Raw genomic sequence first — 13,586 nt, 5'->3', positions numbered from 1 at the left:
GCTGTAAATTAATGCACATTGATTCTCTGCCTCTCTCTCTCTCTCTCTCTTTCTCTCTCACATTCTGCTCCTCTAAAAATAATTGAATCATTCTCACCCCTCCCTCAAATTTAGAATATTAATAAGCCCCTCTCTACTTCCTTCTATTTCTGTCTTCAAATCCATTTCCTTCTTTCTCTCTTTCTCTGTCCATTTAATTGAACCCGTTAAAAAGCATAATTAGCATTTAAATCTCTCCAACACTGTCTCCCCCCCTCCCTCTCTCTACATGTCTCTGTCGCTAAGGCAACCAATGCTTTTTCCCACTCCCTCTCTACATCTCCCCTCTCGCTCCGTCTCTATCCCTCACTCCCTTCTTCTGCAGCGAGAGGTAGGCATGTTAACTGCTATCGTTCCGCGCGTGTGTGTGTGTGTGCGTGCGTGCGCATGCTTAAAGTGTCCGTGTGTGTGTGGCAGCCTTCAGCCCTATGATCAATGCTTGTCTGGAAGTGGGGGGGTCTTTGTGGGAAGGCTGTCTTGCGTGTGTGCTCGTTTCAAGCCGATGCATACAGGTGTGTGCCTGTCTGAGCGGTGTGTGTGTGCCAGAGCATGTGCAGTAAATTCAGCACTCATGTCGAGGCAGTCTGGACCTTATTCCCTGCTCTGTGAGTTCTCTCCTTGTGTGTGTGTGTGTGCGTGGGTGTGTGTTTGTGTGTGTTCCTTCAATATGTTTCTCTGTCAGGGTCTGTTTGCATCTCTCGTAGCGGTCAGTTTCAAGAGTAAAAAAAAAAAAAAAGACTTCTCTTCCCTCTTTCTTTCTCTTTCAAGAAAGATGAGCGTAGGAGCAGGGGTGCTGTGAACAGCTGAAGCGATGGAGAGATGGTAAGACAGAGGGCAAGAGGGCTGGACAGACAGACAGACACACTGACTGGCTGACCGCCCTGGAGGCGGAACGGCACGCCGCGCGGCGCGGCGCGGGTCAGTCAGTGTGCGCTCCGGGCTGCTTTAACCCCTCTCTCTCTCTGCCTTAGCTCCATCTCTCCTGTTACCCGACTGGCCGCCCTGTGCTGCCTGCTGGCTGCCGCGACCACCCGTCCCGTGTCATGTGACGGGGGCCGCGGGAAGGCGGACGGAGGAGAGAGCGAAAGTGATCGGGCGGGAGAGCTGCAGATCGACACGCTCTCGCCACAGCTGTCAGTCACGACCCAGGCCACGCCCACCCCGCTCTGGGCGGTCGTTTGGGGGCCCACGCACCCCGTTGAGGACGAGACCCCTCATTTCCTGCCCGGCCAGGAAATGGACCTCCAGCACCCGACCACGGAGTCCTGGCAACTTCTCCAGAACCCGCCGACCACCAAAACCCAGCAACTCTTACTGGGAGAGAGAAAAAAAGAGGGGGAAGAAGATGAAGAAGGAGAAGCTGACAGCGAGAGAGAGGAAGGTAGGTTGATGTTTCTGAGGCATCTGGGAAATGAAGTCTCTGCATAACGAAATTGATTTTTCTATTTACGATGAGGCCAGTTAAAAAATTACACCCAAACTGTGGAAATGTACAAGGACATTTAGTTTAATTGCCACTCACGGAACACACTGCACACTGTAATTCTGCTAGACGTGGCGCATTTCCACAAACCTCTCCCTCTCTATCTTTCAGTTGATCCACAGTTCTACGTCACAGTCACCATCTCCTCTCTGTTGATTCTGACAGCTGTCATCATAACTGCAAAACTCTGGTAAGAGTTATGTGTGCGTGTGTTTCTTCACCTTATAAGGCAGGCTCAGGTTCACTCTCAGATGGTGAATAAATTATGCCTCTTGCTCAGAGCCAGTGTGTATGTTAAGTGTGTTAAGTCCCTCACCACCAGTGTACATGTAATGTGTTAACACTCTCAGTGCCAATGTGTATATTTAGTGTTATCCCTCTCAGTGCCATTGTGTATGTTTAGTGTGTTATCCCTTTCAGTGCTAGTGTGTATGTTAAGTGTATTAAGCCTCTCAGTACCAGTGTGTATAGTAAGTGTGTTAACTCTCTTAGTGCCTTATAATTTATAGCGTGCATAAAGTTTGTTAGCCATCTCAGCGCCGGTGTGCAAAATGTGTGTGCCAGTGCGTATGATAAGTGTGTTAAGTCTCTCAGTGCCAGTGTGCATAAAGTGTGTGCCAGTGTATATTCTAAGTGTGTTAATCCTCTCAGTGCCAGTGTGCATACTGTGTGTGCCAGTGTGTGTATTAACTGCGTTAACCCTCTCTGTACCAGTGTGTATGCTAAGTGTGTTAATCTTCTCAGTGCCTGTGTGTATGCTAAGTGTGTTAACCTTTCAAATTAAGCGTGTTATGCCAATTCTCATTGGCTGTGTGTATGTGTAACTCACATGGTGCATTATAAACTATTACATTCGCTGAAATGCCGATAGAGATCTGCACTTTGTGTGCAGTACGGTGTTGGCTCCCTCTCAATGTCAGTGTGTACAATCCAGCACTGACCTCCACTCACGCTGCGAGCGTACGCCTGCGACAGTATCTCCCTCCGTCCCGCTCTCTCTCTCTCTCTCTCTCTCTCTCTCCCCCACCCCTGTGCCAGCTTGCCGTCTGCACTTTATTAACCGCTGTTTTTCTGGCTCTTCCCCTCCCAGTTACGATCGCAGCTGCTCGCGGCACCCGCCCCCCCTCTCCCGCGGGGCGGCGCCCCCCCTGTCCCTCTCCCTCCCGCGCTCCCTGGCTCCCGAGGACAGCAGGCAGGTGCTGCACAGCACCCCTTCCTTCACAGACAGGGAGAGGTGAGAGCCTCCGCGGCGGGCCCTTTTTCGCTGGAGTCTCCACGCTGTGCACGGTGGTCCCTCCCCCATCAGCCGCACAGCTTGGGCTCGGTCGTCTTCCTCCTCCCCCCCCCCCGAGTTTGTCTTTTCAATCTGCCCGTCACATCTCAGCTCTAGATCCGTTTCAACGCCTCCTCCGCGCGTTGCGCGTGCCTGCATGAAATAACTCAGCCCGGGTTCGGTTCTGGTGCTGATGGAAATGTGCCGGAAATGTGCGAATGCACTGCATGCGAGACCGCCTCTCTGTGACCTAACGGGGGGGCGGGTGAGGCTCTAAATCAGGGCCGCCCAACCCTGTTCCTGGAGATCTATCGTCCTGTAGGTTTTCACTCCAACCCTAACAAAGCATGCCTCGTTCAACGGCTGGAGATTGCGTTGAGCTGCTAATTAGTAGAATCGGGTGTGTCAAATTAGGGTTTGAAATGAAAACCTATAGGACAGTATGTCTCCAGGAACAGGGCTGGGCAGCCCTGCTCTAAATGCAAGTGGTCTTATGGAAGCCGTAGGTCTGTCCTCTTTTTTATTTGTTCTGCTCTCTGTCGTTTCCTTTTTTCCCCACACGAGCACTTGTCTCCGAAGAAATTTAATTACAAGCACTGTTTTTCAGTCACATGAAGCAATCAACGAATTACCTGCTTTAATTTTCTCTCTCTCTCTCTCTCTCTCTTTCTCTTTCTCTCCCATCCCCCTAAAGAATACCTGTGGTGAATCTCTAAAGACGACTGTTCTTGATTGATTTCTGCTGGATATGGACATGTCTTGGTGTTACAAGGTGTAACTGTCTATGTTATTTCCCCAACTTTGAATCATAGGGCCAGGGTTCACTCAATTAATCCTTTAATGATCTGGAGTTAAACTGAAGACACCTCTTTTCCTCATGCCGTCGCTGGTACCACCTTCATCACTTCTGATATTTTTACAGGTATATTTATATAGGTAGATTTATATAGGCATTTCCATGTACTTTTGGACTATACTGTTAGGATACTCTGTATATTCTGCCTCACATTCTGTACTGCAGTTCACCAGCCCAACGGCGCATTCAACAGACTAATCCTGGATCTTCAGTGCTTCCTGCCGGTCTCTTTAAGACGGCAAGCATTGCTTCCGCTGCAGTACGGCGGTTGAGCTGCTCACTCTGTGAAACGTGCCTGACCATACCTCTGAAGTCGAGTCATTCCACCCGCAAAGGGTTAAAACGATCATAGCCTTCCCGAGACCATTTCATTGCGCGTGGACGCTGTGCTATCATGTGTGATTAGTGGTATTAACAACGTAATGTGTTGCGTTCAAATGAAACTGTGGTACAGTGTACGCAGAAAACCCAATAAAAAAAAAAAATCAACCGAAGAAGCTTTATGTCCCGAATTTATGGTGGTGGGGTGAAACCACACGCGACACGCACACACTCACCGCCCACACAGGCACGCGGGCGCACGCACACACACACACACACACACACACACAGAGGTGTGTGCAGCTGTGAAGTTCACAGTTTCCATCTGTCTGGAACACAGAAGCTGTGAAACACAGGCTGAATCACAGCCACTGAAATTAATGCTGCTATTTCTGGAGAGGAAGAGAGAGGGGGGGAAAATCGGGGGTTAAAATCCAAAAGCGTCCTCCTTCTCTCTCACTCTCCCTTTCTCATCTTCACTAGAAGCTAGGGGACTTAATTAGTCCCATTAACGCCAGGATAGAATTTTTTTTGATTATTAAAAAAATAAATAAAGCAGAGAGATTGGAACTCCAGAAAGAGACTTCATGCACAAAGATGCAAGAGAGTAAATGAGAGAGAGAGAGAGAGAGAGAGAGAGAGGCACCAGACTGCAGCTGAGATGCGCAGAGGATTTGGCCAGAGATATGAAAGCAATAAGAACGTGATTATGTGCGAGGATGCCAGTTCCGCCGGCCGTGAGAACCAGGGGCTAAGTTTTTTAAGTTGGCTCTCAGGCACCGTGTACTACAGCCCTGAACTCACATCCAATACATATTTAATGAGTTCATTTCGGACACGCCAGACATTCGGGGAGCAAGGGGAGAGAGCACCGGGAGGGCAGCAAATGAGAGGCGGTAAATCTGCGCGTGGAACAAGATACGATTTATTGTGGACATATTGCATTTTGATTTACTACACAACCTTACATTCAAAAAAAAAAAAAACAGAAATGAAAACAGCGGGAGCCGACGCCGCCGCGCTAGGCGCCGCGTCCGCGTCTCCCCCGGCGACCTCGACCCCCTGCACACACAACATGCCGTCTCACACACCGTCCGTCAGCCCAGCCCGTCCCATTATATATGTACACCCGTCCGTCCGTCCGTCCGTCCGTCCGTCCGTCTGTCAGTCTCCCTGTGGGCGAGTCTTAATCCGTCAAGCGCGACTCCTCCATACACGTGGCGTCCCTCTCTAGTTTGACTTGGACCAGATTTTCCCGCTTCCCCGAAGCCTGCAACGGAGAGAGAAAAGGCAGTGAGGCACAGCCGACCGGAGCAGGAGAGAGGGAGCACTGCCGGTAGACCTCCGCTGTTAAATGACTTATATCAGTCATCGCTGCGATTTATGGTGATGGGGGGGGACTTAGCCGGGCACTGTACAGACTTGGCGAAAATGAAAAGAACGCTGCGGAAAGGCAAACTGAGCACAAGCGCTATTGCGCAACTCCCACGGCTGGTTTCAGAAAGAGAAATTATGATCAGTGATTGCTGTTTGAACAGGCCACAGTTGCAGGGATTCCTGCCTGCCTGCCTGCCTGCCTGGAGGTTTTTTTTACATTTTTTGCACCCTGCATAAATTTGTTTTTTTCATTTTGCACATGATCTTCGTTCCAACTGGAATGAACGGTTTTAGTAATTCCGTGGATCTGCTCACCCTTTGACCTTGGAGCTCTTCTTGCCCGGTTGCCGTGGTTCCTGTGAAGAAGCGGGGTCTCGTGGCTCAGCTGGCTGGTCCGCATCCTGATTGGAGGCAGCCCCAGCGGGGGCGGGGCCAGACGAAGGGGATGCAGAGCTAGCCTTGAGGGTCTTTTGCAAGTTTGAGACCTAAGAACGAGAACAGGGGCAGAAAGTGAGAATAAGATTTGAGAGAGAGAGAGAAACAGACACCAATGCCAAGAGACACAGCTCTCAGAGGCTGACCTCTGTCTCCACTTGCACTTTGACCTTCAGCTGGCTCTCTCTGTACTGATTGGCTCTGGATACCTGCTCCTCAATCCCACACAGGACCGCCTCACACCCTGAGCACCTGAGAGAGAAAGAGAGGGAGAGACGGAGGGAGGGAGGGAGGGAGGGAGGAAGGAACAGAGACGGAGGGAGAGGAAGGGAGACAGAGAGAAAGAGAGGAAGGGAAACAGAGAGAGGGAGAGGGAGAGAGAGAGCGGGGGAAACAGAGAAACAGAGATGGAAGGAGAGAGGGAGAGAGAAAGAGAGGGAGAAACAGAGATGGAGGCAGAGAGAAAGAGAGGGAGGGAGAGGGACAGAGAGAGCGAGACAGAAATAAACAGAGAGGTGAGCTGAATGCAGAGCTGCTTTTAAACGCTGGAGTGTAATGGCGCAGCGTGCAGCGGGAGCCTGGCGAGGGCAGCGCAGGGGGCAGGTGTAATTACCACTCCTGGAGGGTGTTGGCGATGTTGGGCAGCTCGTTGGGGCCCAGGTCTCTGCCCACGCTGCAGTCCACCTCCACCTGCTGGTTGCGCTGGTCCAGCTTGCCCTGGATGATGTCACAGTACACGGCCTCGATCAGCAGGTCCTCCAGCTCCCGCACGTTCTTCAGCTCCAGCTGCTGCAGCAGCAGAGAGTAGGGCAGGCACTGCCAGAGGGGAGGGAGCGGTCACACACACGGGTACATACTGACAGACATGCACTGCATATACACACGCACGCGCACACACACACACACACACACACACACACACACACACACACACGGGTACATACTGACAGACATGCACTGCATATACACACACACACACACACACACACACACGGGTACATACTAACAGACATGCACTGCATATACACACACACACACACACACGGGTACATACTGACAGACATGCACTGCATATACACACACACACACACACACGGGTACATACTAACAGACATGCACTGCATATACACACACACACACACACACGGGTACATACTGACAGACATGCACTGCATATACACACGCACACACACACACACACACACACAGGTACATACTGATAGACATGCACCACATATACACACGCACACACACACACACAGGTACATACTGATAGACATGCACCACACACACACACACACACACACACACACACACACACAAAGGTACATACTGATAGACATGCAATACCTATAAACATGCACATATACACACACACACACACACACAGAGGAACATACTGACAGACATGCACTACATATACACACGCACACACACACACACAGGTACATACTGACAGACATGCACTACTTTTACACAAGCGCACACATATGCACGTACACAGATACATACATACATACACTCGCATACATGCAGATACATACAGAAAATGCATACAGAGGCATGCATGCACACACACCATTATCTATACATATATACACACACACACACACACACACACACACAGTACAGGCCAACTTGTGGCTTAAAAAAAACAAAAAAACATTTCAGGTAAAGAATAATGCATATTATAACAAACCAAACTATAGAACTTTCTTTTTTTTCATTTTCAGCCGACAACATAAAAAATTAGCTTTACTTAAAAAATAATCTTAGACATGACTTTCCTCAAAATAGCCTCCTTTGGCTTTAATTACAATTAAACAAATTTATAGAAGACTATCAAATCATTTTGCAAAGTGGGAGGTGGAGGGGTGGGAGGGAGGTGGAGGGGTGATTCAATTAAGTCAAGTCTTATATACCTTAAACTCACAGTTAGCCTAATATCACTGGCCTGTAGTGTAAGCAAAATAGTTACTAATGTTGCAAGAAATGTGGGAAAGAAAAAGGAGTAGAGTTTAGATGTGCGGAGCCAAGTAAACATATTGTGGCAAGAAGGTTATTCCCAGAGAAAAACAGCAAAGAAGAACATTTTCAGGAGCTGTGTTCAGTAAGTGCTCAGAAGGGTCCAGCTGATGGGCAGTAATGTTAACAGGAGAAGACCAGGAAGATCAAGAGGCAGAAGATAAATATCTTATGTCATCTAGCAAAAGGTTTCTTTTGATAAAATAAAACTGCACTACTGCAACTACAGGAAGAACTCAAAGTAACTAGACAGAAAAATTCTTATAAAATGGCTTTCCTTAAAATAGCCTCAATTGGCTTTAATTACAATTAAAAAAATATTGGAAATTAGGCCACCAATGTTTTTTTTTTTTTTTTTTAAATTAAGGTAGAAAAAATTCAGGTAATTTCTGTGAATTCTTCTCTACCTTCATTTTTGTTGAAAAACCACCCTAATACTTTCGGCCTGTACTGTACACACACCTCTACACATTCTCTCTCTCTCTTAAACACACACACACACACACACATAATTTTCCATGTCACCTGGATTTTACGGTTACACACACACACACCACACACACATAACAATGCTCCTGTGAGCCGTACTGCCAGTGTAAATAAATTATTAACGCAGAACAATAACAACCGGCTACCAAGAATCAGCTACTGCGACAAACATTTAAACAAACCACTCGGTTCTAACCCAAAAGCAAAAACAGTGGCCTGGGTTTGAAAAACACCTTTGAGTGACTCATAGATTTCACAAAGAAATGCAAGTAAAACTTGACAAAGTTAAAGCACGGGATGAGTGTTGATTGAATCCAGGCCAGCGTCAGCAAAAGACACCAACGTCATTCGGTTTAAAAATAAAACATCTCAGAGGGCACTACATTCCTACAGTATTTATTGACTGTAGCATGCACTCCCCGGTACTGTCACACATACAGCACGTGCTCCCCCTGAGAAGGTGGCTGTCAGGACAGTGAGGACTGAGTGAAAATACGTTTAGGTTTTAAATCCAGCTGTTTTAACAGCCAACACCCTCATTTAATGCTCGCCACTCTGAATACCAAATGCAAGTGCACCGACAGTTAAAACGTCTCGTTTATCCAGCATATGAAATACATCTACTTGATTTAATTTGCAAATTATTAGCAAAGACATCAATTACCAATTTAATCGCAGAATTTGTTGAGGCAAAGCAACCTGTTGGATCAACCATTATCAACATGGACAACACAACCAGATTAAAATCAATTAAGTCACCAAAAAAAAAAAATGTACGTCTAACCTGTAGAAAAAGGTTCAGTAACAAATCACAAATGTTACAGGCATGGACCTGTTACAGTCACAAACGAAATGAATAAAGGAAAATACCAAACCACAGCTATTTAAGACCTAAGTTCAAAAAACAAGACAGCTGAATATTCCAGAAAAGTCAGGGATGAAAATGTAAAAATGCCAGATGAGATTGTAAAGCAAAAACAGCAGACCCCGCGAAACACACCAAACACCAAGAAACACCAGGGCCAGATGCAAGCTTCAGATTCCCTAGAGGGCAACCATAGATATCAACCCCCCCCTAGATACCAACCCCCCGAATGTCCTCCGCAAGAGACATTAACTGGCTGATCTTAAACACCCAGAAACTAAACTTGTTAACGAAGTAAAGAAATGATATTGCCTGTCTCTCACAGAGGACAATACGAAAACCAGATATGCGACAGTGCCAACAAAATGGCTTTACCTTCAGATTGGAGGCCAGGCTGATTATCGACAGGTGGCGAAGTTTGTTCTTCTGCGCGGGGGTTAATTCTGGCAGAGATGCCGCTCTTTCTGGGGGACAAAGAGAGAGAGCGGGAGACGGAGGAGGTGAGAGAGCGCGCGCCACCGAGGGCGGGGCACGTGCGATGGGTGAGGGGACGGAGTGGCAGAGGCAACGCTGCGTTAGCAACGAAGGCTCACACGTGTAAAAGCAGTTTAGATTTAGCTGTTGAGATTCATCACCTTTGTAGTCACAGTAGGTTCCGTAGGCAAAGAGATTGAGCAGCTGGTACACCGGCGCATGTGGACCCGTCTCCAGCTAAGAGGAAGAGAACAAGACGGGATTCACCTCGGTGTGTAAATCCACCTGCTGTGCGCACAGGCACACGAGCAAACACAGTACAAACCAGATCCATCGTGTCTGCGGAGAACGCTAGATTAAAAATTGACCGGAAAAAAAAAAACTTGAAAGTATTTTATTAGGCAAACGATTTAAGTGAATTTATAAAACGTTCTTCTGTATTCTACTTTTATTCAATAATTAACCGCTGCTTTTTAAAAATAATTAAGGAAAGGGTAACATGAATATTAAACATGTTTGTTCGTGACTTCAGTGGGGGTAGGATGAGCCCCATAGCCTTAACATCAGTAAATTCTGAGTCTGGATTCTGTCATTTGCTGACTATGACATGGAGAGTCTGTGATGCAGACAGCTGCCATCTCCTCTGATTGGCTCACAGGTGAGTCCATCAGAATGGGCCTTGGTAGCCGGACGTAACCCAATGGTCCGGATGTGACCTTTTTAAAATATCCTGCGTAATCAAATTAATTATTTTTTAAATACTTATATATAATCAAAGGAAACAATACATTTTTTTTACAGAAAGAAACTAATTCATGAATTAATATTATATTAATAATATTGCCGTAAATACGCATCTTCATCTAGTGGTTTAATGAGCACTTCAACCACAAAGAAAAAACGTTGATTGTACAGCGTTTTTTTAATGCTTTGATCTGTTTGACAGGGGACATCTGTGAATACAAGCTTTGCAGGACCCCTGGAGAATATACAACATAATCCGCATTAAAACTCATTGCTCGGGGTCAGCTGTTGTATATTTAGGCGCTTGATTAGACAGTTGCTCAATTTTCCGTTTTCATACACAAATCTGCCACAGGTGCAATCTACTGATAGCCCATATGCAGACTCTATCTGCCCGTCACAAACACAGGCCTGTTGGGTGTGGCTGGTTACCTCTCTGACGTTCGGAAGCTCCAGGATGTCTGAGAAAACGTAGAGGCCGGGGGTCTCCAGCAGGGCACTAACTGCCTGAGCCAGAGCCGAGCCTGAGAGAGAGAGGAGCTGCTCTACCTCCATCTGAGAGAGAGAGAGGGTGGGAGAGAGGGAGAGAGAGAGAGAATGTGAACACCTCAGCATGAAATCAAGACAATGACAACAGTTGCCCTCATCTTAAAGTTAACTGACCAGGGTAAAGATTGGTAATGAATACATGCACATGATCCAATCAGATGCATCAGTACACTTCAAGTATTACGGCAAAGTGGACTTTAAATAAAATCATCTAAATTTCCCTATACAAGTTTAGTCATACAAAAAGTGTCAAGGTGAATAACCAGTTAGCTTCTGGCACGAATACTACCTATTAAGCACTGACTATTTTCAATTTGTTGAATAGTGAATTTACTGGATGTATGACTACAGCAGGTACTAAGTTATACCGAGTCATACAGTAATAGTTTGCAGATATTGTGTTGAACGGGCGTAAAAAAATAACGCGTTGAAACACCAGTACTGATCAGCATTTTCAATTCCCCAAGTCTTTAAGAACGACGTGATACTGCTACAATTTGATGTCACTGCACAACCGGCCTCGACACTTCGTCGACACAGCAAAGCTAGCTACCAAGCGAGCTAGCTGTGTAGCTAACCAATATATTTCTATATATGCGGGGTGTATGAGTAGTGTTGATTTTCAGATAAATGAGCAGTTCCAGACACTGTGTCGTTTTCAAGTGCAGTTAATTCCTACCGTGGCTGATATCTGTAAAGTCTTCATAAGTTAGGTGGCGAAAAAACAACGCAGTTCTCAGTGTCTAGTTAGCCAAGTCAACTATTCGACCGCTAACGTTAAGTTAGATCGTTTGTTCGTATATGTTATTTGCATGAGCTAGTTCATGATTAATTTGGCAGTAAGCGGTAGCACTAATCAGAGAAATAATATAAAGATGAGCAGCGACATAAAACATTTTGTAAGATAGTGAAATATACAATTATATTAGACCATTTTGTCTCCGTGACATTAAATGCCACGGCACTGCCGGCTTATCGTTGTCAGTAAACAGCGAGGCTTCTACGGGAAAGCAGTAGGCCTCAACTAATGTATAGCCGTTTACTTTCATATTATTACATGGACAGGACAGAAAGACAGCACACAGTACTTAAATACACGGACCCTTTTGCGTATGAGTAACTAACAAGAACATGTAGGTATGTATTACCTTGTTTCGTTGAATTCTGTTGTTCGTATTCCCAGAATTAGCCTAGCCAGTTCCGTCAAAGCTATGCACGTTTTCGCGACAACAATGCTACGCTACAGATCATTGGATGAAATATAAAAGTAGGCGGGAGCTGGGTTGTGATTGACAAGACAAGATATTTGCACTCTGTGCAGTGCCATCCCGCGGTAGAAAAAATAACGTAGTAAGTTGTTGCGCCGTAGATATGCTTGCTCTGTGTTGCGCTGATTGATTTACTATATTAACAAGTTAAAAACACTTTAGTGTACAACTCACGTAAGTGGTTATTTTTAAAATTATTTTATTTAAAAAGTTTATTTGCCCGGATAATAAAACATTCAAGCTTAAAATCCGATGCACTATGAGATATAGTTGAACAGCTCATTTTCATCCCCAGTCCCGATGAAATATATTCTGTTAATTCTTTATTTAACAAGTTGACCCCAGTTATTTTAAGTATCCCCCTTTCAAGGTAGACCTGACCAAGAAGGCAGTAGATACAAAACATAAGATAATGACGCAGGAAGTATGTAAAATATAACCTAATCGTCACTTTTCAACGGTATTCTAAAAATCTTTTTTATTAAAATGTGTAACAAAATATGAAATCCACAGTGCCCTCAAGGTCAACAAGATATAGGGTCACATTGTCTGCGCTGAAATTTGTTGTATATTTACATTTTTTACTACAGAAGATGGCGCACTTTGAAGGTATGAAATTAAAAAATTGAGGAGCACGATGTTTAAATGCACTGTTTGCTAGCAGAGTGGAGGGATTAAAAAAGGTGACAGTTTAAAGGAACTAAGATGATGATTAGCCTACTATTTTTGCACGGAGAGCAAACTATATTGATATAAATATGATATAAATAATATAAATAAGGAGTGAGTGTAATACCAGTGCATCAATCTGTGTATGGTTAGTTAGTGGTGTCCAGCCCAAATTCTGGTATCAATAACATTTATGAGCCAGAAACTTAAAGTTTATAATTAAATGTAGTTGGTATGTAAAATGCATAATGTTGTATAGCCTGCATTCCTTCACTTCACATTTGTCATGGAAATGAATTATGTTTTCTTGCTTTTAGCTTCAAATGGAAAGTTTGATAAATTTAGGTTGAGATTAAGTTAAACATTTTATGACCAAGCACCAATGTGTACATGGATTTTATGAAAGAGATTTCTATCAGAATAAAGATAAATGCGCATTTTCTGCAGCCCATGTTTTCTTGTGTGTAATTCATGCCCATGCATACTCCACATCCAGTCACCTGGTAAGATATCATTAAAAAAACATTGTATATTATGTTACCTGAATTACATAATCTCAGTCATATAAAATATGCTCTGTGATTGCATTTGCACAATGTGGATACTGGAACAAGAGCCTGATCTCTAATAGCTTGTTATCCTTATAATTATGTTGTATAATGCATTTAGGGGGAAAAATTGGCAATTTATTGGATTGCACAAAACTCATTATGATTGGT

At 45.1% G+C, this 13,586-nt stretch overlaps 2 protein-coding genes across 3 annotated transcripts; one reads left to right on the top strand and one right to left on the bottom strand.

Annotated features, from left to right (window-relative positions):
* Nucleotides 1–52: 52 nt before the first annotated feature.
* Nucleotides 53–4,197, top strand: pianp (PILR alpha associated neural protein). 2 transcript variants are annotated; one of them, XM_064310866.1, is made up of 6 exons: nt 53–370; nt 808–861; nt 1,011–1,420; nt 1,634–1,712; nt 2,613–2,756; nt 3,490–4,197. In XM_064310866.1, the coding sequence occupies exons 2-6, from the start codon at nt 851–853 to the stop codon at nt 3,509–3,511; spliced, it is 666 nt and encodes a 221-aa protein (XP_064166936.1). In that variant the 5' UTR covers nt 53–370; nt 808–850; the 3' UTR covers nt 3,512–4,197. The 2 variants fall into 2 exon arrangements, with proteins under 2 accessions (XP_064166936.1, XP_064166929.1); XM_064310859.1 differs by having other exon boundaries at nt 53–644.
* Nucleotides 4,198–4,881: 684 nt separating this feature from the next.
* Nucleotides 4,882–12,237, bottom strand: cops7a (COP9 constitutive photomorphogenic homolog subunit 7A). Its single transcript, XM_064310559.1, has 8 exons — nt 12,079–12,237; nt 10,814–10,936; nt 9,799–9,874; nt 9,539–9,627; nt 6,398–6,600; nt 5,931–6,036; nt 5,665–5,834; nt 4,882–5,242 (listed from the first exon to the last, which is right to left on the bottom strand). The coding sequence occupies exons 2-8, from the start codon at nt 10,934–10,936 to the stop codon at nt 5,203–5,205; spliced, it is 807 nt and encodes a 268-aa protein (XP_064166629.1). The 5' UTR covers nt 12,079–12,237; the 3' UTR covers nt 4,882–5,202.
* Nucleotides 12,238–13,586: the final 1,349 nt, after the last annotated feature.

Source organism: Anguilla rostrata, chromosome 1 (genome assembly GCF_018555375.3).
Source record: "Anguilla rostrata isolate EN2019 chromosome 1, ASM1855537v3, whole genome shotgun sequence".
In the NCBI taxonomy this organism is placed as follows: domain Eukaryota; kingdom Metazoa; phylum Chordata; class Actinopteri; order Anguilliformes; family Anguillidae; genus Anguilla; species Anguilla rostrata.
The sequence above is the reverse complement of the archived record's forward strand: the minus strand, read 5'-3'. Positions and strand labels throughout refer to the sequence as shown.